Source organism: Pongo abelii, chromosome 20 (assembly GCF_028885655.2).
Source record: "Pongo abelii isolate AG06213 chromosome 20, NHGRI_mPonAbe1-v2.0_pri, whole genome shotgun sequence".
In the NCBI taxonomy this organism is placed as follows: domain Eukaryota; kingdom Metazoa; phylum Chordata; class Mammalia; order Primates; family Hominidae; genus Pongo; species Pongo abelii.
Window position 1 is genome coordinate 56,355,925 of NC_072005.2, and position 22,456 is coordinate 56,378,380.

Below are 22,456 nucleotides of genomic sequence, written 5' to 3' on the forward strand. Positions count from 1 at the left end.
GCAATCTCAAAGCCATGGCAATCTTGACACTATGACCACAGGGACATAGGTCCTGTGATTCACCTTTGCTGTTGCTGAGCAAGTGCATTGGGAGTTGGATGCTCAAATCTGTGTCTGCCCTCAGCACCCAACTCCAGCTTCTCTTGTCTCTTTTCTGCCCATCTCTTATCTCCCAACTTTTCCTTTCATATTTCTTTGGCTTCTTTCTCCTATGCTAGATTTTGTATGTATATAGTTTCTCTCCTGCATGCCGTTTGTAGGACAATAAATGACAATAGTCATGATAATCAGTATTTTCTTTTTCTTTTCTTTCTTTCTTTTCTTTTCTTTTTTTTTTGAGACGGAATCGCTCTGCCACCCAGACTGGACTGCAGTGGTGCTATCTCCGCTCACTGCAACCTCCGCCTCCCAGGTTCCAGCGATTCTCCTGCCTCAGCCTCCCGAGTAGCTGGGACTACAGGCGTGGGCCACTATTCCTGGATAATTTTTGTATTTTTAGTAGAGACAGGGTTTCACCATGTTGGCCAGGCTGCTCTCGAACTCCTGACTTCAAGTGATCTGCCCGCTTCAGCTTCCCAAAGTGCTGGAATTAGAGGCGTGAGCCACTGCTCCTGGCCAGTATTTTCTTATTCAGCCTTTTCCCTAGTGCCAGGACTGTACTAAGAGCTTTGTAGGCACTAATTCACTTAATCCACTCAATACAAGCACTCATTACTATCTACTCAACAAACGCTTATTAAACACCTACTGTGTGCCAGGCACTGAGGATTCGGCACTGAACAAAATAAAGATTTTTGTCCTCGTGGGACTTAAATTCTAGTGAGGAGACAGATGATAAACAGATAAATTAGCAAACACTCCCAGTGCTATGAGAAAAAGCAAAGAGGGGTCAAACGAGAGAGAGTGATGAGAGGAACTGTCTTATATAGGATGGCCAGGAAAGGCCTCTTGGAAGAGGTGATATTGGAGCAGAACGGATGATGTGGGAGGGAGGCTGTCATGCAAAACCTGGGGAAGAGCATTCCTGGTGGACCCAACAGAGAATGCAAAGGCCTTGGGGCAGCACCAGGCCTCAGGAGTGTTTGAGAAATTGAGCCAGTGTGGCTGGAGCAGTATGAAGGGGAGGGCCTGGGGGTGAGATCAGAGACAGCAAAAGGGCCAGCCACATCCTGCAGGACCTCATTGGCTGTGGTGAGTTCTTAGACTTTTATTGAGTGAAATGGGAGCCATAGAAGGCTCTGAACAGAGGAAAGACCCCATCTGAATAGAGTAGACTGTGGGGAGAGCAAGGGTGAAGGCAGACAGTCCATCACTCCCATTTTACGGGTGCAGAAAGAAATGGAATCTCAAAAAAGTCCAGCAACTGGCCTGAGCCCACACAGCTGCTGAGCAGCCGAGCCAGGCTGGCAGGCCACCTCGGGTTCAGTGGAGCCATTCCTTTGTGCCCTTGGCTCTTTTTATTTTCCTTTTAAATAGAGATGGGGCCTATGTTGCCCAGGCTGGTCTTGACCTCCTGGGCTCAAGTGATCCTCCCGCCCTGGCCTCCCAAAGTGTTGGGATTACAGGTGTGAGCCACGGCACCCTTCCAACCTTGGGAAGTCTTTTGGCTCTCCTGAGCCTCAGTTTTCCCATCTGCAAATTGTAAATGGGGAATCATTACCACGTTTGGGCATAGCATGGTGGTTAAAAGCACAACTTCTGGTTGGATCTGAGTCCTTGCTCTGCCATCGGCCAGCTCTGTGACTTTCTGCAATTAACACCCTCTTTCTAAGCTTGGGGTTACCTCATCTAGAAGATGAAGATCTTAATAGCACCAATTTCAAGGGCTTCGTTGTAAGGATTAAATGAGATCATGCAGGTAACGCGCTTAGCACAGCTCCCGGTCTACATCGGGGTGCTCGATAAACGATCATTGTTATTCTGATGGTATCACGGCCCACACCTCCCCGGTGGGTGAGAGCCTGGGAGGGTGCCTGGTACATGGTCTACGTTCGACAAAAGTGAATTCTCTCTCCTGTCCCTCCTGCCCGCCGGCTCCCGGGGGACCCAGGCATTCCGGCCTTCGGCCGGCCCCCCCACGCCGGCCCTTACAAAGGCCCCCATTCATGACTTGCGCACAAAGCGGCCCATTCACCCTGGCCCCTTGGGCCTCCCGCCCCCGGCCGCCCCCCGCGCCTCGCTATTGGTGGCGCCCCGTGCCCATCAGGCCTCGGCTTCCACCCCCGACCGCGCCGCCTAGCTCCGCGCCCGGGCCGTGTTCTTTTCCCACGGCTGGCACCCTTCGACAACTTCTGATTGGTCCCGCCCGCCAGGCGCTCTTTTTGATTGGCGGCTCCCGTCCCCCCAGGGGCGGGGCCATAGCTTGCCGCAGCGGGCGCCGATTGGCCCCTGCTGCGCTCGTGGGGGCGGGGCTGTCCTGGCGGACACGCCCCTCTTTCTCCCCAGGCCGAAGCCTCGGGACGGCCCTGGAAGCCGGTGAGTGCCCGGGGCCGGCAGCCCTCCGGGGGCGGCAGAACGGGACTGGGCCAGGGGAAGCTGGAGCCTGGGGGCTGCGATCGGGGCCCGGGAGCCCGGGCAGGCGGCCGGGGACGGAGGGGAGGTGACGCGGACACTCACCTTGGGCGCGCAGAGGGACGGCGGCGAGGGAGGTGGTGGTGGGGGGGGCGGGACGTCTACACTCCCCCAACTCCAGTTGCCAACGTGTGCGAGGCCCGGTCGGGGTCCTCGCTGGCAGCCCCGGGCCTGTTCCGCAGAAGGGGAAACTGAGGCTGTCTTTGGAACTTCGGCCGCTTTAATACCTGAGTCATCGCCTCCAGTCCCCCGCCCCCAGCATGACATGTCTCTGTTCTCACGTGTCAGAATCGGAGGCCAGAGAGAGGGGTCGTGACTGGAAGAGGCGGAGAGGTAGGGAAGGACATATTTGAGAACCTACGATGTACTTGGACACTTTTATTTTTTATAACTAAATAATTTCCTTTCCTTATCGTGTTGACTCGAGGTGAGTTATACTGTACCCATTATACAGAGAGGGGAAGGCTGAGACTGGACCGAATTGGTGACTGCAGGGGGACCTGGTGGAGAAGAACCCACTCCGGAGACCAACTGTCTGCTGGGTCCTTTAACCTTTTCAATCCCACAGGAGTCCCCTAAGGAAAGCGGTGGTCCCTGTGGCACAGATGGGGAAGTAGGTTGGTACTAATCACCAACTGGGATGCAGAAATTGATGTCTTTAGGGACCTGCTACAAGTTCTTTCCAGACCCCCTCCTTTAGAATGGCAGAAAACGGTCTAGGCTTGAATTCCAGACCTCCCTCTTATACTATGTGATCTTGAGTGCCTTACTTTGACCCTTCCTGCCTCAGTTTCCACATCAGAGAAATGGACATGCTGATCACCCCTATGTCATTGGTTGTTGAGATTATTCTAGGCCGGGCACAGTGGCTCAGGCCTGTAATCCCAGCACTTTGGGAGGTGGAAGCGAAAGAATCGCTTGATCCCAGGAGTTCGAGACCAGCTTGGGCAACACAGCGAGACTTCGTCTCTACAAAAAGTAAAAGAGTTAGCCGGGCGTGGTGGCGTGACCCTGTTGTCCCAGCTACTCGGGAGGCTGAGCAGGGAGGATCGCTTGAGCCCAGGAGGTCAAGGCTGCAGTGAGCCATGATCGTGGCACTGAACTCCAAGCTGGGCAATAGAGACCCTGTCTCTCCCTCTTTTTTTTTTTTTTTTTAAATCATTTTATGATCTCAAAGAGCTGTTCTAAGAGGAGAAAATACCCGACACATAGTAGGTACTCTTATCACCATGTAGTCTTTATTGCACTCCCGAGACTGAAGCTCAGGACAGAGTACCATTGTCCTCTTCTTTGGTACTCTTACTGTCTATAGATTTTGTTGTTCCGTTCCCGCAGTTGGGAAACTGAGGCTCAGGGAGATTAATGATGAAGCACTGGGCTGGGGAACTTTGTGAACGTCGTTTTATTAATTTCACTGGCCGCAATTGACAGCAGGGAAAGCTGAGGCCCAGGAAGCTCCAGCGGGGTTTGAATCCCGGGAATCCTCAGCCTTCTCCGCGGCGGGCCCTCGACCTTTGCCCTCCATAAGGGGGAGGAGCCCCTGGCGCCGCCGCCGCCGCCGCCGCCCACCTGGCAACAGGCTCAACCCCCGCCTTCCCCCGGCCCCAGTCAGAGGCCCTGAAGCTCCAGGCCCGCCCCGTTCCCAGCCGGGCAGGTGCTGGGTGACATCAGAGCCGGGCTCCCGCCCCGTGACGCGACGGGGCCCCGCCCTGCGCTGGACCGCGGAGGTCGCCGCACCTGAAGAGAACGGGGATTCCCGCGCCCTCTCCCCATCTCCCCGCTCCGGTCGGCGCCCCCAGGTAGCCCCGAGGATCTGCGAGTTGAGGGGGCGGCGACACAGGCGCTTGGGTCCAGGGGAATGGGTATTGGGTCCTTGGACTCCTGGATCTGAGAAGGGGCCTTGGGGGCCGGCTGTCCCAGGTCTGAGGAAGGACTGCGCCGCGAGCCCGAACTTCTGGGTCTTGGGGGAGGAAAGGACTGGGGCCAGGACTGCGGAGCTGGGGTCTTAGGGGAGGAGGGGTCTGCAAGCCCGGATTCCTGGGTCTGTAGGAGCAGGGGCTGGGGGCCTGAACTTCTGGGTCTGAGACAGGAGGGCATTGAGTACTGGGACTCCGGAATCCCAGCGCTAGAAGCCAGCCAGGGTCAGAGGGCTGGATGCCAAGGGCCCCAACCTCTGCCCCAGGGCGGATCCCTGGCTGCTTTTCTTTTTCAAGCCCAGCAGTCTCGGCTCCTCCCAGGGCAGGTGCTTTCACCTGCCCAGGTGACAGTAATTAGCCCTGGCAGAGTGTTCCTGCTGGTTGAGGAAGGGTAGGGCAGCCAGAGAGGCTCCGCCACTTGGAGCCAAGGCCTGCAGGCCCTGCCCGCCCCGTCAGGGCTGTGATCCATCTTCAGAACTCAGCATCCTCACCTCTAGCCCGGCTGCAGTGAGGTGAGGGGGTCTGCACTTCTCGGTCCATACGAGGAGGGGGCTGGGGGCTCAGACTCCTGGGTCCTAGGAGAGGAGGAGGCTGGGAGCTCGGACTCCTCAGCCTGGGGAAGGAAAGGGCTGGGGGCTTGGACTCTTGGCTCCAGGGAGGAGAGGCATAGGGCATAGGGTGATTGCAAAAACTCCTAAACCCTTCCTGGTCAAAGGCCACAGGGCTGGAGAGGAAGTGGATGGGGTGGGGTAAGGTGGGTGGGGGTGAGGGTAAAGTCCCAGGGATGGAGTTTGGGTCCGGTGTATCCGGGTCACACTGGAGGCCTGGGGTGAGCCTTGACGATTTGGGGGCCACGGGGTGGAGAAACTCCCTGTTGCATTCAGAGTGCAAGGGTCCAGCGTTTGAGGCCTGAGAGCCTCAGGGCCAAGAGTCACTGGAAGCTGGAGCTGCTGGGCTCCGGGATAGGTGGAGAGGGTCTGAGAGGAAGTGGGTCCTCTGAGCAGAGCTGAGATTCCCGTGGGAGAGGCTTGACGGAAAGGCAGGAGTCTGCTGGGACCAGATCCAGGGATGCCTCCAGGGCAGCTGGGCGTTTAGAAGGACTTCTCCAGGGGTATGTGGGAGCGAGGTGGGGACAGCAGGGGCATATAGGTCTATCGGGCAGAGGTGAAGTCCTGCTGCTGGGGAGACAGAAATCTCCCATTGTTTCTGTGACTGATGTGGTGGGGCAGTGATGGGGACATTTGAGGCAGTGGATGAGAGTAGGGGCCGGGTGTGGTGGCTCATATCTGTAATCCCAGCACTGTGGAGGCCAAAGCAGGAGGATCACTTGAGCCCAGGAGTTTGAGATCAGCCTGGGTAACATAGTGAGACCCTGTCTCTACCAGAAAAAAAAAAAAAAAAAAAGGCTGGGCCTGATGGTGCGCACCTGTGGTCCCAGCTACGCAGGAGGCTGAAGTGGGAGGATCACTTGAACACAGGAGTTGAGGCTGCAGTGAGCTGTGATTGTGCCACTGCGTTCCAACTCCAGCCTGAGCAATAGAGCGAGACCTATCTCTAAGAAAAAAAAGAGATAGCGAGAGAAAGAGAGAGAGAGAGAGTAGGGGCAGACTTCTTTAGCAGGAGGGGGCCACGCAGGATAGGGAGAATATTTTTCCTGCCTGGTGCTTGGACGGCGTTGGAATTGCCACTACTGCCCATGGCCCCCTGGATGGTGGGAGGGGCCTAACACATTCTAGTTCCCCCAGCACCTGGTTGCCTCAGAGATAGCTGGAGCTGGATCCACCCCTAGGCCAGGAGCTCCTTGAGGCAGGGCTCCCACCCTACTCTTCTCTGGATCCTCAGGCCCACTCAGGGCGGAGTCTCGTACTTGAAAGTCCTCAGAGAGTTGAATGAATGGAGCCAGTCTCCCCATTTTATGGAGAAAGAGCCAGGTTCCAGAGAAGGAAGGAATTGTTCACTGAAGCAGTGAGATTCGAATCTATTCTGCAGGCATGAGATAGGCGTGACCAGAGGTGGTCAGGGAACCTGAATGACAAAAATCAGGTCAATTCCCGCCCTGGGCTCATATCTTAGAGTAAAAGCAACGTTGTACCTTTTGTCACCTGTCTTACATCCCCTCCCACCCTCTGCCCCTCGATCATTTGGCTCTAGCCACGCTGCCCACCTCACAGTGACACAGCCACACAGATGCATTGTGGCCCAAGGACCTTTGCACTGCTGTCTGGAATGATTTTTCTCCCAACAACCCCCTTGCTCGCTCCTGTCATCTCCCTTGGGTCTTCATTTAAATGCCATGCCAGAGAGGCCCTCCCTGGCCACCCTAATGAAAACTTCAACATCCTCAACCCTAACATTCCCTGTCCCCTGGTTTATTCCTCCCCTTGGCATTTAGCACCATTTAACGTACTATCTGGCCGGGCATGGTGGCTCGTGCCTGTAATCCCAGCACTTTGGGAGGCCCAGGCGGGCGGATCACCTGAGGTTAGGAGTTCAAGACCAGCCTGGCCAACATGGTGAAACCCCATCTCTACTAAAAATACAAAAATTAGCCAGGCGTAGAGGCATGCGCCTGTAATCCCAGCTACTTGGGAGGCTGAGGCAGGAGAATCTCTTGAAACCGGGAGGCAGAGGTTGCAGTGAGCCAAGATCAAGCCACTGCACTCCAGCCTGGGTGACAGAGCAAGACTCTGTCTCAAAAAACAAAAACAAACAAACAAAAAACCCCCAAAAACCCACCAAACATACTATATTTGGTTTCTGTAAAAAAACAAAAAAGAGAGAGAGAATTTTTAAAAAACAAAAACCATACTATCTAATTTACATTTTTAATCCTTTTATCTGTCTCCTGGGGTTAGAGCAGCTCTGTCCAATAGCAATATAATACGGGCCAGATGTGTAATGTAACATTTTCTAGTAGCCACATTTAATGATAAAAATAAAAAAGGAACGGATAACATTAATTTAATAATATATTTTATTTAACCCAGTAGATGAAAATATTATCATTTCAACATGTCATCAAATATTTAAAATCTCAGCAAACTATCTTTTTGCTGTACTAAGTCTTGGAAATCTGGCGTGTATCTTACACTTAGAACTCCAAATGGGGATATCTATATTTAAATTTTAAGATGGGGCTCGGTGGTTCACACCTGTAATCCCAGTAGTTTGGGGAGCCAAGGCAGGAGGACCGCTTGAGCCCAGGAGTTTGAGACCAGTTTGAGCAACATAGAAGACCCTGTCTCTACAAAATAAATTTAAAAATTAGTAGGCATGGTGGCATGCCTGTTAATACATTTATTTTTTAATTAATAAATTTCAGACATGGATCACCTGAGGCCAGGAAGTCGAGGATGTGGTGAGCCATGATTGCACCGCTGCACTCCAGCCTGAGCAACAGAGTGAAACCCCATCTCAAAATAAAATAAAATAGATTGAATTTAAATGAATGAAATTGAAAATGTGTTTCCTCAGTGACACATGCCACATTGCAAGTGCCCGGTAGTGCACAGGTGGTGGTGGCTCCTGCACTGGACAGCCCGGGGCTAGAAAGTAAATTTTTAGAGGCAGGTGTCTTCTTCCAGCTTGTCCGTTGCTCCATTGTCAATGCCCAGAACTGAGCATGGCCAGGTGTGGTGGCTCACGCCTGCAATCCCAGCACTTTGGGAGGGTGAAGAGGGTGGATCACTTGAGGTTAGGAGTTCAAGACCTGCCTGGACAACATAGTGAGACCCTCATTTCTACAAAAATTGAAAATAATTGGCTGGGCGCGGTGGCTCACACCTGTAATCCCAGCACTTTGGGAGGCCGAGGCGGGCGAATCACGAGGTCAGGAGATCGAGACCATCCTGGATAACACGGTGAAACGCCGTCTCTACTAAAAATACAAAAAAATAGCCGGGTGCGGTGGCAGGCGCCTGTAGTCCCAGCTACTCAGGAGGCTGAGGCAGGAGAATGGCGTGAACCCAGGAGGTGGAGCTTGCAGTGAGCCAAGATCACGCCAGTGCACTCCAGCCTGGGCGACAGAGTGAGACTCCATCTCAAAAAAAAAAAAAAAACAAAAGAAAATAATTAGCTGGGGCCGGGTGTGGTGGCTCATGCCTATAATCCCAGCACTTTGGGAGGCTGAGATGGGCAGATCACCTGAGGTCAAGAGTTCGAGACCAGCCTGGCCAACATGGTGAAACCCTGTCTCCACTAAAAATACAAAAATTAGCTGGGTCGTGGTGGCAGACGCCTGTAATCCCAGCTACTCGGGAGGCTGAGACGGGAGAATCACTTGAACCCCGGATGCCGAGTTTGCAGTGAGCTGAGATCATGCCATTGCACTCCAGCCTGGGCAACAAGGGAGACTCCGTCTCAAAAAAAAAAAAAAGAACTGACCCTCTGAGCCTGGTTCACAGCCTAGCTTATTAAAGAATGAATGAGTGCCGAGAGAGGTGAATGAATGAAATGAGTAAGCTAGGTCTGTTAACCCACTTTGCAGAAGTATGGCAAGAGGTCTGGTAAAGGAAGGCAGAGGTGGCTGCCTGGGGAATTTGGGGTAGGGAAGGGAGGCCCGGGGGACGGAGCCCCATCTGACCCCCACCCTCTTTCTCTGCCCCCTGCAGACCATGGCAGCCGTGACCATGTCGGTGCCCGGGCGGAAGGCGCCCCCCAGGCCGGGCCCAGTGCCCGAGGCGGCCCAGCCGTTCCTGTTCACACCCCGCGGGCCCAGCGCGGGTGGCGGGCCCGGCTCGGGCACCTCCCCGCAGGTGGAGTGGACGGCCCGGCGTCTCGTGTGGGTGCCTTCGGAGCTTCACGGGTTCGAGGCGGCGGCTCTGCGGGACGAAGGCGAGGAGGAGGCGGAGGTGGAGCTGGCGGAGAGCGGCAGGCGGCTGCGGCTGCCGCGGGACCAGATCCAGCGCATGAACCCGCCCAAGTTCAGCAAGGCCGAGGACATGGCCGAGCTGACCTGCCTCAACGAGGCCTCGGTCCTGCACAACCTCCGGGAGCGGTACTACTCGGGCCTCATCTACGTGAGTGGGCTCCTGCTGGGGGGCGCGTGCGGCGGGGTTGCTGCCGGGTGGGGAGCCAGGTCCACACCCCGGCTCCCCTGCATTAACTCGAGGCTGTTTATCATCTGTATCCCATGTCCCGTGACTGTTCCTACACTTACTTGGTTGCCAAATTGTGAATTGTTGGATTACTAGGACAGCCTCAGAACCTACTGGGGACATCGCATGATACATATGGTAGATAAACTGTATTATTTTCCTAAAGTATAAAACGTTCCAGTTTCTCAGATATAACTCATCCCGAGTTTTAAGGAAGGGAAACAGATGTGTGACAATCATTAATGTGAATCACTGAGTATAGAAATATGTTGCTTGAGGTTCAAGACCAGCCTGGGCAACAAAACGAGACCCTATCTCTTAAAAAAAAGATAAATTAGCCAGGTGTGGCAGTGACCCGTGCCTTTAGTCCCAGCTTCCAGGAAGGCTGAGGCAGGAGGATCACTTGAGCCCAGGAGGTCAAGGCTGCAGTGAGCTATGATGATACCACTGCACTCCAGCCTGGGTGACAGCACAAGACCCCGTCTCAAAAAAAGACAAAAAGCAAAAAACCATATGCTAGGCTCTGTGCTAAATGCCTATCTATTAATTCATTCAATCTCACCATAGGAAAGATAGAGTCTATTATTATTACCATTTTACCTAAGAGGCAAATGAGGCCCAGAGAGAGTTAATAATAAAAATGAGCATTTATTAAACATTTACCAAGCATTCTTCCAAGCTTTCTCAAATACATTGCCTCTGTACATTTTCGGAATTACAAAGCATCTGATCCTCATTTTACAGGTAAGAAAACTGAGGCACAGAGAGTTCAGGGTCACACAATTAGACCTGGCAGATCCAGGTAGTCTGGTCCCAAGCATTGTCACTTTGCTGTGGTGCCTCTTAAGATTGAGATGGGGCTGGGAATGGTGGTTCATGCCTGTAATCTCAGTACTTTGAGAGGCTGAGGTGGGTGGATTGCTCGGGCCCAGGAGTTCGAGACCATCCTGGGCATGGCAAAACCCCATCCCTGCAAAAAAAAAAAAAAAAATCCAAAAAATTAGCTGGGCATGGTGGCACACTCTTGTAGTCCCAGTTACTTGGGAGGCTGAGGTGGGAGAATCACCTGAGTCCTGAAGGTGGAGGCTGCAGTGAGCTGTGATGGTGCCACTGTACTCCAGCCTGGGTAACAAATCAAGACCCTGTCTCAAACAAAACAAAACAATACAAAAACCCATTGAGAAGGGATTGATGATACTTAGGTTGACTATGGTAGTGTTCCCATGTCTGTGCTAAACATTGGATGTTCATTGCGTTTTTAAAACTCTTTACAGCAAACAGATGGGTTAGAGCGGTGGTTCTTAACCCCACCTCCATCGTGGAATCATTTGGGGAATTCTTAGAAAATACCGGTGCCTGAGCCCCACCCCAGAACTTTCAATCAAGCTCTCTGGGGCTGTGACATGAACATTGGTATTTTTAATAAGCTTCCAAGGAGGTTCTAATGGGCAGCCAAGGGGTTATTAATTTCATTTAACAAAAGAGCAAACAGGATTAGAGAGATTGACAAGGAATGTGGACAATCATAATGAAAAATAATAATAAGAGGAGGCTAGCAAATATTTAATCGAGCACTTGTGATGTGCCAAGCGCTGTTCTAAGTGTGGCGTGTGAGTTATCAGCTTCCCTCTGGGCCAGGGAGTGCTGATATCACCTGATGTTCAGGAATGTTAAGTGACCCACAGCCATGAAGGAATCATGCCAGGATTTGAACCCAGGCAGCTGGTTCCAGAGTCATGCTCCAAAGTCCAGCTTAGACTGGTGGGGTCTCACAGCTTTGCTCCAACATCCACCCCTCTGAGGTTCACAAAGCGGAAGATTAGGATATTTTTATGAAGTCTCACTCCTACTTGGAGATCGAGGCTCTGAGATAAGCAGTGGCTGGCTCAGGGTCCCTCAGCTTGTGGTGGCAGGGGTGGAATTTGAATCGAGGGCTGTTGGACCCTGCCTGGGGTTGGTGTCTTCTCCAGTCTGCACTGGCCCTTTCCAAATCCTCAAACACATTTACTAGCCCTGGAAAAGAGGCCTCTACATGATCCACTCCCCCACATCTCACCCAAGGCCGCAGACATCAGGATGACATCCAAAACATGAACCCACTAGTTGCCTTTTATTTGTTTATATATTTTTTTGAGACAGGGTCTCACTCTGCTGCCCAGGCTGCAGTGCAGCAGCATGATCTTGGCTTACTGCAGCCTTTACCTCCTGGGTTCAAGCAACTCTCTTGCCTCAGCCTCCTGAGTAGCTGGGACTACAGGCGCCTGCCACCAGGCCCAGCTAATTTTTGTATTTTTAGTAGAGATGGGATTTCACCATGTTTGCCAGGCTGGTCTCGAACCTCTGAGCTCAAGTGATCCGCCCAACTCAGCCTCTCAAAGTGCTGGGATTACAGGGGTGAGCCACCACATCCGGCCACTCTTTGCCTTTTAATAAATACTCTGAGCGCTCCCAGCAACCTTGTAAGGTATCTGCTGTCATCCCCACTCTGCAGGTGGGGAAACTGAGCCTCAGACTGGGGGGCAGGATATGAACATAAGCCCCACAACTAGGAACCAGCTAAGCTAGAACTTGAAACCAGGTCACTGTGACTGCAGACCCCAGGTCCTAGCCATTGCACAGGAAGATTATTCAGAAAGTTCAGGAGAAAAAGTGGTAGGGCCTGAGCTAAGGTGGTGGCCAGGGAGCCAGACTTTTGGGGCCTAAGAAATGAATGTGAGAGAGAAGATTCTAGAATTCCAGACAGGAAGCAAATTGGGCCTTAATGAAGATCATTAGCACTTAGTGAGTACCTGCTTTCTCTGCTGGGTGCTGTTCTAAATTTCTTTCCAATATGATCTTGTTGACCCCCTCCCCATCCACATCAGGTTGTGAGGTAGGGATTATCACCCTCTTTTTCCCACAGCTTGGAGAGGGGAAGCCATTTGCCCAACAGAAGCTGATAGTGGCTGAAATATTGAGCATGCAGTGTTTCAAGGTCCATGTTCTGTTTTTTGTTTGTTTGTTTGTTTGTTTGTTTTAGACATAGCCTTGCTCTGTCACACAGGCTGGAGTGCAGTGGCATGCTTATAGCTCACTGCAGCTCAACCTCATGGGCTCAAGTGATCCTCCTGCCTCAGCCTCCTAAGTAGCTGGGACTAAAGGTACATACCACCACGCCTGGCTGATTTTTTAATTTGTTGTAGAGACAGCGTTTCACAATGTTACCCAGGCTAGTCTCAAACTCCTGGACTCAAGTGATCCTCTTGCCTGGGCCTCTCAAAGTGCTGGATTTACAGGCTTGAGCCACTGCTGCGCCCAGCTGGGGTTCACATTAAACCCTCTGCATGCCACATGAACTTGTGGATGACTCCCAGGCACCTTATGTAGGAAGCCCTATTTCTGTCCCCATTAGCTAAAGACACTGAGACCCTGAAAGGTTGCTTGCTTGAGCCACCTGGCCTGAAAATGTTACAGGTGTGATTCAAACTCGGCCCTGTTTAAGACCTGTGCTTAATACATGTTTGTTGACCGATCAGCTGATGATGGGGATGGTGGTGTTGTCCAGTGAAAAGTGGGATATCCAGGGCTCCAGAAACCGAGTTTCTGCCACTAATAGGCTGTTTGGCTTTGAGTTGCTAAGAGTCTCAGTCCCTTTCCTGGGACCTTTGGGGCAGGGAGGGAACCCCTTTGTAGAACACCCCTCTCTGAGAAACACGGAAGATGCATTATGTGATTTCACACTCAGAACACTTCTAGGTGATGGGTTAAAAGCCGCATTTTCCAGGGCTGGAAACTGAGGTTTAGAGAGGACACATCCTTCATTCAAATTCACACACAGCTCAAAAATGCTGCATCTGAATTTGAACACTGGATGGCTTCAAAGTCTGAGCGATGAGCCTGAGAGTTTGAGGCTGCAGTGAGCCAGGATCGCGCCACTACACTCCAGCCTGGGCAACAGAGCCAGACTGTCCCACCTGCCCCCACCAAAAAAGTTTGAGTTAGCCTAGGGCTCCCAGGTAGGATGAGTGATGTAAGAGTCTCCAGACCCATATCTGATGTGCGTTGCATGGGCCCCGCCTCGGCCTGGCTGGTTTTTATCCATGATCTCCCCTAATCCCCACAGCCTTTGTAATGAGGTGGAGAGTGTCGCCCTCGGTTTCCCAAGGAGGAAACTGAGACTATGGGGAAAGTCACCAGGCTGAGGGGAGTGGGGGCAGGTCTGTCTTCAGAGCACTGAGGGCTGGAGCAGCCATTCCTGACCCTTCCGGGAGGGCTTCCCCAGCTGCCTCCCACCCTGTGGGGGTGCACCAGCCTCTGTTCTTTCCCCCCAGCCTTGTTGACCAGCTCAGGTTTCCGTTCCCAGGGTGTTGCCCTGGAAACAAGGTGTGGCTGGCAGGAGGGGCCGGGGTGGGAGGGTGGCGTGGGGAGTGGGTTCCTCCGCCAGCCAGGAGTGGGGGCCGGGGCGCCGGCAGCCATGAGATACCCTCCCAGGGAATGTGGTCCGGCCGCCCCACCCTCTGAGAGCTGGGGGGAGCTCCCGGAGCAGCCCTTTCAGGCAGGGAGGGCAGACACCCAGCAAACCGGTTGTTCCGCTCCTGGCTGGCCACCCAGGCCACCCACCCTCCCACCGTTAGAAGGTTGGCACCTGGGACCAGGCAGCCTGTGGTGGCCACACCCTACTGTGCTGGAGAAGCTCAAGCTCCTTGGGAGCTTAAAACAGTCCTGCTGGCTGGGCACAGTGGCTCATGCCTATAATCCCAGGCATGCCGGGGTGGGAGGATCGCTTGAGCCAGGAGTTCAAGACCAGCCTGGGCAACATAGTGAGACCTGATCTCTACAAAAAGTAAAAATTTAAAAAATTGGCCAAGCGTGGTGGTGCATACCTGTGGTCCCATCTGCTTGGGAGGCTGAGGTGGGAGGATTGTTTGAGCCCAGGAGGTAGAGGCTGCAGTGAGCTGCGTTCATGCCACTGCACTCCAGCCTAGGTGACAGAGTGAGATCCTGTTTCTAAAAAAGAAAAGAAAAAGATAGTCCTGCTGCTAACCAGCTTAGAAACCAGCTAGCTGGGTAACTAGTAGAGTAGGTTACCCTACTTTATCACACGCAGCTAGACAACACATCTGAATTTGAATCCCGGATGGCTTCAAAGTCGAGCGACAAGCCCAGAGTAGCTAACTAGCTAAGCCACTAAGCAGGTAATTCTCTGGCTAGTTTAGCTAGCTAGCTTTAGATAGCTTGGCTAGTTAGCTCTCTGACTGGTTTAGCTAAGTGGCTAACTAGCTCTCTAGCTATATTTAACTGCTTCTGTGAGTGTTGAGCCCCTCTTGCCTACATGATACCCTTGTGAGCTGGATTTGTTCTTAAACTGTTACAGAGTCCTGAGGCCAGGTGTGATGGTTCACGCCTCTAATCCCAGCACTTTGGGAGGCTGAGGTGGGCAGATCACTTGAGGTCAGGAGGTCAAGACCAGCCTGGGCAACACAGAGAGACCCCGTGTCTACAAAAAAATACACCGGGTGCGGTGGCTCAAGCCTGTAATCCCAGTACTTTGGGAGGCTGTGGTGGGAGAATTAGTTGAGTTCAGGAGCTCAAGAGCAGCTTGGGCAACGTAGTGAGACCCCGTCTCTACTAAAAATAAGAAAAATTAGCCTAGTGGATTGACACACACTTGTGATCCCAGCTAGTCTCAAGGCTGAGGTGGGAGGATAGCTTTAGTCTAGGAGGTGGAGGCTGCAGTGAGCCATGATTGTACCACTGCGCTCCAGCCTGGGTGACAGAGTAAGACCCTGTCTCAAAGAGAAAAACAAAAAAAAGACTAGGCATGGTCATGTCAGCAGGACTGTTATGTGTCTATTATCACTAGAAACCACAGGTACGTTCCTGTTGCATTTCGGTTATTGCAGATGCCACAGGCACCCTTCCAGAGATATTCCATGCATATTCAAATGAATATATAAAAATATATAAAAAGATTCCTCTTCCATCCTTTCTTTTTTTCTTTTTTTTTTGAGATGGAGTCTCGCTCTGTCGCCCAGGCTGGAGTGCAGTGGCGCAATCTCGGCTCACTGCAACCTCCGCCTGCCAGGTTCCAACAATTCTTCTGCTTCAGCCTCCCAAGTAGCTGGGACTACAGGCATGTGCCACCACACCTGGCTAATTTTTTTTTGTATTTTTAGTAGAGACGGGGTTTCACCATGCTGGCCAGGCTGGTCTCAAACTCCTGACCTCTTGATCCGCCCGCCTCAGCCTCCCAAAGTGCTGGGATTACAGGCATGAGCCACCCTGCCCAGCCCTCCTCTTCCATCCTTTCTAATGCAAATGGTAGCTCCTCACTCAGTCCTCAACTTACCTCCTTTTACTTGATATTGATTTGAAGATAGTCCCATGTCTATACACAAGAGCTTTGTAGGAATCCGTTGTATGAAGGTGCATTCAGGTCGTTTCTAGTCTTTTGCTGCTACAAAGAGTGCCTCAACCAGTCACCTCGCACATCTTCATTTCCTGTGTGTGAGTCCAGGCAGCCACAGGCTGTGACCCAAGTCTGGCTGGCTGCAAAGGCCTTGTTCTCTCTCAGGGAAAATCCTCACCCAGACAGTGCCTTTGTGCAATTTGGAAAGATTCTTTGCTACCATCAGCCTGAAAATGCTCTAACAAACATTCAAATCTACATTGTTATGGTGTAGACATACCATGTGCAGATGCCCTTGTGCAGTGCACAACCTGCTCAGAGGCCCCATGATGCCTTTCAGGCTGTGGGCAGCCATCTGAGACCCTCTCCCCTCTCACCCACTGCAGACGTACTCCGGCCTTTTCTGTGTGGTCATCAACCCGTACAAGCAGCTTCCCATCTACACAGAAGCCATTGTGGAGATGTACCGGGGCAAGAAGCGCCACGAGGTGCCACCCCACGTGTACGCAGTGACCGAGGGGGCCTATCGGAGCATGCTGCAGGGTGAGTGCTTGGTGGGGCTGTAGGCCAGCGAGGCAGCTCTTCAACCGGGGCCTGACCTGGGGCTGCCAGAAGCCAGAGTCGACGTCAAATGACAGCTTGCAGACTTGACTCTGTGGGGCTTCTTAGGGGGCTGGAGGGAACACAAGTAGAGGCCTGAGTGGGTGAGGTGCTAGGTCCTAGAGTCTTTTTACCTGTCTCCATGTTCATCGTCTCTTTTATTATTATTATTATTATCATTATTTTGAGACGGAGTCTTGCTCCATCACCCAGGCTGGAGTGCAGTGGCACGATGTTGGCTCACTGCAACCTCTGCCTCCTGGGCTCAAGAGATTCTTGTGCCTCAGCCTCCCAAGTGGCTGGGACTACAGGCGTGCACCACCGCGCCTGGCTAAGAGATGGGGTTTCACCATGTTGGCCAGGCTGGTCTCAAACTCCTGACCTCAAGTGATCTGCCCACGTCGGCCTCCCAAAGTGCTGGGATTACAGGCATGAGCCACAGTACCTGGCCTCTTTTTAAATTTTTAAATAAATTAATTTGTTTTTGGCCAGGCACGGTGGCTCACGCCTGTAATCCCAGCACTTTGGGAGGCCGAGGTGGGCGGATCACAAGGTCAGGAGATCGAGACCATCCTGGCTAACAAGGTGAAACCCTGTCTCTACTAAAAATACAAAAAGAATTAGCCAGGCGTGGTGGCGGGCGCCTGTAGTTCCAGCTACTCGGGAGGCTGAGGCAGGAGAATGGCGTGAACCCAGGAGGCGGAGCTTGCAGTGAGCCGACATCGGGCCACTGCACTCCAGCCTGGGCAACACAGTGAGACTGCCTCAAAACAAAAATTAATTTATTTTTTATTTCAATAGTTTTTGGGAAACAGGTGGTGTTTGGTTGCATGGAAAAGTTCTTTGGTGGCGATTTCTGAGACGTCGGTGCACTCGCCATCGGAGCAGTGTACACTGCACCCAATGTGTAATCTATCTCTCACCACCCCCCCACCACCCTTCACCCTGAGTCCCCAAAGTCCATTGTGTCATTCTTATGTTTTTGCATCCTCAGAACTTAGCTCCCACTTATAAGTGAGAACATACGATGTTTGATTTTCCATTCCCGAGTTACCTCACTTACAATAATGGTCTCCAATTTCATTCAGGTTGCTGTGAATGCCATTATTTCATTCCTTTTGATGGCTGAGTAGTATTCCATGGTGTATGTGTGTCTATATATCCCATGGTGTGTATATATAACAAATATATATATACACACCATGGGATATATACTCTCTGTCTCTCTCTCTCTCTCTCTATATATATATATATTCCATGGTGTGTATACACACACACACACACCATGGGATATATATGTGTGTGTGTGTGTATACACACCATGGAATACTTATTCATATATATATATATATCACAGTTTATCTACTCGTTGGTTGATGGGCATTTAGGCTGGTTCCATATTTTTGCAATTGTGAATTGTGCTGCTATAAACATGTGTGTGCAAGTGTCTTTTTCATATAATAGCTTCTTTTCCTCTGGGTGGATACCCCAGAGTAGGGTTGCTGGATCAAATGATATATCTACTTTTGGTTCTTTAAGTAATCTCCATACTGTTTTCCATAATTAAAAAATAAAAAAAAAAACATGTTGGTGTGGATACGGTGAAACGGGAACACTTTTACACTGCTGGTGGAATGTAAACTAGTACAACCACTATTGAAAACAGTATGGAGATTCTTTAAAGATCTTTGTTCACTCTTTCTCCAAACAATATTGGTTGGGTGTGGGGCTTCTACGAACATTTCCCTTGAGACAGTAATTCCCAGAGTGTTCATTCATTCATTCAACATTTATCGTTGAATTGTAGATCTGATCTCCATTGTCATGGGAGTAAATGTAGCCCCTTAGATAGATGGCAAGTCAAGGCAGTTGTGTACAGCTGGGCAGGTTGTAAACTGAACAAGGGTATCCATCCAAGGGGCTGCCATTCGTACCATAACAACATAGATCAGTCCTGGCAAAATTACATGATTAACATCTATTATATATAGAATGCCCTTATTATATATTTGCTCTATATCATCTATTTTAATAGATATTTAGTATTTTTTTGTTTATATCTATTAAACATTTAAAAATTATATCTATTTACATCATATAACATATAATAGGCCAGGGGCGGTGGCTCACACCTGTAATCCCAGCACTTTGGGAGGCCGAAGCGGGAGAATTGCTTGAGTTCAGGAGCTCAAGACCAGCCTGGGCAACATAACAAGACCCTGTCTCTACAAAAAAATTTAAAAAGTTTTTGTTAAAAAAGGAAAACCCCATGTAATAGTACACAACATTCAGACCCTTTGATCATGGCTTCAAAACCCATCCGTGCTGCTCGCCATTTCAGTCCTGCACCCCAGCCTCACCCACCTTCCTGTCTGTCAAACATCCCTAACTCAGTCCTACCTCAGGGCCTAAATATGAATATATTATACTTATTGACTATGCATATTAAATATGAGCAAATTATTAAATTGATATATTTGATTAAATAGTATAATATTGTGAATATATTATGCTTATTTAATATGCATATTCGATAAGTATATTATTTTATTATACTTTATTTTTAATTATACTTCATTTTTATTTTATTATACTTTATATTTATTTTATTATTATATAAGTAATGTTGATTTAATAAATTATACCTATTTAATATGCATATTCAATATGTGTAATAATGTGCTAAATTAAATAGTATAACATATTAAATTAAATGGTATATTAAATAGCATAATATTGTAAACATATTGTGCTTATTTTTTTTTTTTGAGACAGAGTCTCACTCTGTCACCCAAGCTGGAGTGCAGTGGCATGACCTTGGCTCACTGCACCCTCCACCTCCCGGATTCAAGCCATTCTCCTGCCTCAGCCTCCTGAGTGGCTGGGACTACAGGTACATGCCACCATGCCCAGCTAATTTTTGTATTTTTAGTAGAGACCAGGTTTCACCATGTTGGCCGGGCTGGTCTCGAACTCCTGACCTCAGGTGATCCACCTACCTCAGCCTCCCAAAGTGCTGAGATTACAGGCATGAGCCACCATGCCCAGCCTAATATGCTTATTTAATATGCATATTAAATAGGAGTATTAAATGGGAGTACTGAAGTCTCCAGGTAGAATAGTGGATTCATCTATTTCTCCTGGCAGATCTATCAGTTTCTGCTGGATTAATTCATTTAACCCCATAGCAAATCTATAAAATAGGTTATCTCCTTGTCCCTGATTTATGGGTGGGGAAACTGAGGCACAGAGCAAAACAGTCATTGCCCATGGTCACACTGGTGGGTGTATGCTGAGGTAGGATTCGAACCCAGGGCCCCTGGCCACCGCCTCCGTGTATGTCACACTGTGTGTTATATTTCCTCCTGTGCCGTGCACTGTGCTGAGTGTGTTTTGAGCATTCTGAGTTCTGACTACAGCCCTGTGAGATGGCAGCTGTTTTGAGCCCCATTTTTCAGATGGGAAAACAAGAGGCACAAAGCAACTCAGAGACTGGCCCAAGGTCGTGCAGCAAGTCAGAGAGGCAGCTGGGCGGTGAACCTGTGTGCATATGGTCCCCCATACCAGGCGGCCAAGTCTGAGGTCCTATTGGACGCAGCTTACTCCCTGGCTTGAAGACACCCAGAGGATGCCTGTCCTGCTTAAAAAAAATTCAGACCCTTTGGTCGTGGCTTTATTTATTTATTTATTTAGAGACGGAGTTTCACTCTTCTCGCCCAGGCTGGAGTGCAATGGCACGATCTTGGCTCACTGCAACCTCCGCCTCCCGGGTTCAAGCGATTCTCCTGCCTCAGCCCCCCGAGTAGCTGGGGATTATAGGCGGCCCCACTATGCCTAGCTAATGTTTGTATTTTTAGTAGAGACGAGGTTTCACCATGTTGGTCAGGCTGGCCTCGAACTCCTCACCTCAGGTGATCCGCCAGCCTCGGCTTCCTAAAGTGCTGGGATTACAGGCATGAGCCACTGCGTCCAGCCTGATCATGGCTTTAAAACCCATCGCACCGCTTGCCATCTCTGCCCCATCCCCCAACCTCACTGGCCTTTCTGTCTCTCAAACATCCCTAACTCAGAGCCTTTTCCCTGGCTGTGCCCTCTGCCTGAAATGCCACCTCCTCTGAGAAGCCTTCCCTGCTCCTTCCCCCAAGTTGATTCTTATTACCTAACACCAGGGTGTTGGAATCCTGGCTCTACTGACATTTGGGGCTGGACGATTCTTTGTCGTGGGAGGCTGTCCTGGTCATTGTAGGATGTTTAGCAGCACCATGGCCTCTACCCACTCAGTGCCCATGGAACTCTCCTCTCTCAGGGTAATAACCAAAAATGTCTCCCAGACATTGCCAGGTGTCTCCTGGCGGGAATGGAGGACATAATTACCCCCGTTTAAGAACCACTGCTTCGGCCAGGCACGGTGGCTCACGGTGGCCTGTAATCCCAGCACTTTGGGAGGCCAAGGTGGGTGGATCACGAGGTCAGGAGATCGAGACCATCCTGGCTAACACGGTGAAACCCCGTCTCTACTAAAAATACAAAAAACTAGCCGGGCGTGGTGGCAGGTGCCTGTAGTCCCAGCTACTCGGGAGGCTGAGCCTGGAGAATGGCATGAACCCGGGAGGCGGAGCTTGCAGTGAGCCGAGATTGTGCCACTGCACTCCAGCCTGGGCGACAGAGCGAGACTCCGTCTCAAAAAAAAAAAAAACAACAAAAAAAACCCTGCTTTATTCTATTACTGATTTAGTTTCTTCCCAGTGCTAATCGGTATTTGATTGTAGGTTTTTGTCCCCTGCATCTTAAGTGGAAGCTCTGTAGGGGCACACACCCTGCCAGTTCCCCACTCCCCTCCATGCCTGGTGCTCAGTAGGTGGTCAGCATGCGATTGTGGAATGGCTGTGTTAGGCCCAGGGTGGGCACTGGGCTATACATCTTATATCACAGGACCTCGCTCCTGTCTTTGAATCTCACATGCCCAGCATGAGGCAGCACACAGTAGGGTCTCACGTTGAGGTTGTTGAATGAATCATATTCTGTTCAGTTGAGGGAGGCTGTCTCCATTTTACGGGTGAGGAAACCAAGGCTCAGAGAGGGACAGCTGCTTTCCCAGCATCACACAGCGAGCAAGGGGCTGAGCTGGGTGGGGAATTAGAATCCAGGATTGTTACACATCAAGACCCAAGCTTTTCCTTACTCCCTGGGAATAATTTTTAAAATGCAGCAGCCAGTGTAAGGGACCAGAGGGCCCTGCTAGAGACTCTCTCAGATGACATATTCCCCCACTCTGTTCCCTACAGATCGTGAGGACCAGTCCATTCTCTGCACGTGAGTAATCTGGAAGGACTTCCTGGAGGAGGAGAGGTCCGGGTGGGGCATGGCTGTGTTTGGAATGGGCAGGGCAGGTGGGGAGCTTGCCCGAGGTCATTGCCAACGCCTTTGCTTCCCCTTGTCATCCCCACAGTGGAGAGTCTGGAGCTGGGAAGACGGAAAACACCAAGAAGGTCATCCAGTACCTCGCCCACGTGGCATCGTCGCCGAAGGGCAGGAAGGAGCCGGGTGTCCCCGTAAGCAACCCCTCCTTGGGTCACCCCCGGGCCCTGCCACAGCACTGCCCCTTCCATCTTGGGCTTTCCCCACAATTGTCTCTTCCCCTCATGGAGGTCCTTCTCCTGGGCGCCTATACCACCTGAGCACCTACTGTGTGCTTGGGGTGGGGCTGGAAGCAGAGTCAGGGGGACACAGAGGTGTGAGGGTCAGTCTTGGTCTCACTGGCTCTCGGAATGGCTCCTAGTACTTAGTAGGTGCTTTATTTTCTGAGCACCTACTGTGTGAAGCCTGATTTTAGGTGATCATGATGCCCAGGTTTGTCGTCTAAGTGAACGTTATATGGTGCCCTC

At 51.0% G+C, this 22,456-nt stretch overlaps 1 protein-coding gene across 5 annotated transcripts in view; it reads left to right on the plus strand.

The window, feature by feature from the left end:
- The first annotated feature begins 2,367 nt into the window (after nt 1-2,367).
- The window catches only part of MYH14 (myosin heavy chain 14), a 109,371-nt gene continuing 89,282 nt past the window's right edge, over nt 2,368-22,456 (plus strand). For 2 of the 5 annotated variants that reach the window (XM_024237970.3, XM_024237972.3), the window contains exons 1-5: nt 2,369-2,475; nt 9,098-9,505; nt 16,358-16,514; nt 21,857-21,884; nt 22,021-22,123. In XM_024237970.3, the coding sequence (XP_024093738.2) occupies nt 9,101-9,505; nt 16,358-16,514; nt 21,857-21,884; nt 22,021-22,123 (693 nt within the window). In that variant the 5' untranslated portion in view covers nt 2,369-2,475; nt 9,098-9,100. Of the gene's footprint in view, nt 2,476-4,250; nt 4,371-9,097; nt 9,506-16,357; nt 16,515-21,856; nt 21,885-22,020; nt 22,124-22,456 lie in introns of those variants that run through there. The other 3 variants (XM_054538931.2, XM_024237971.3, XM_054538929.2) reach the window with 3 other exon arrangements.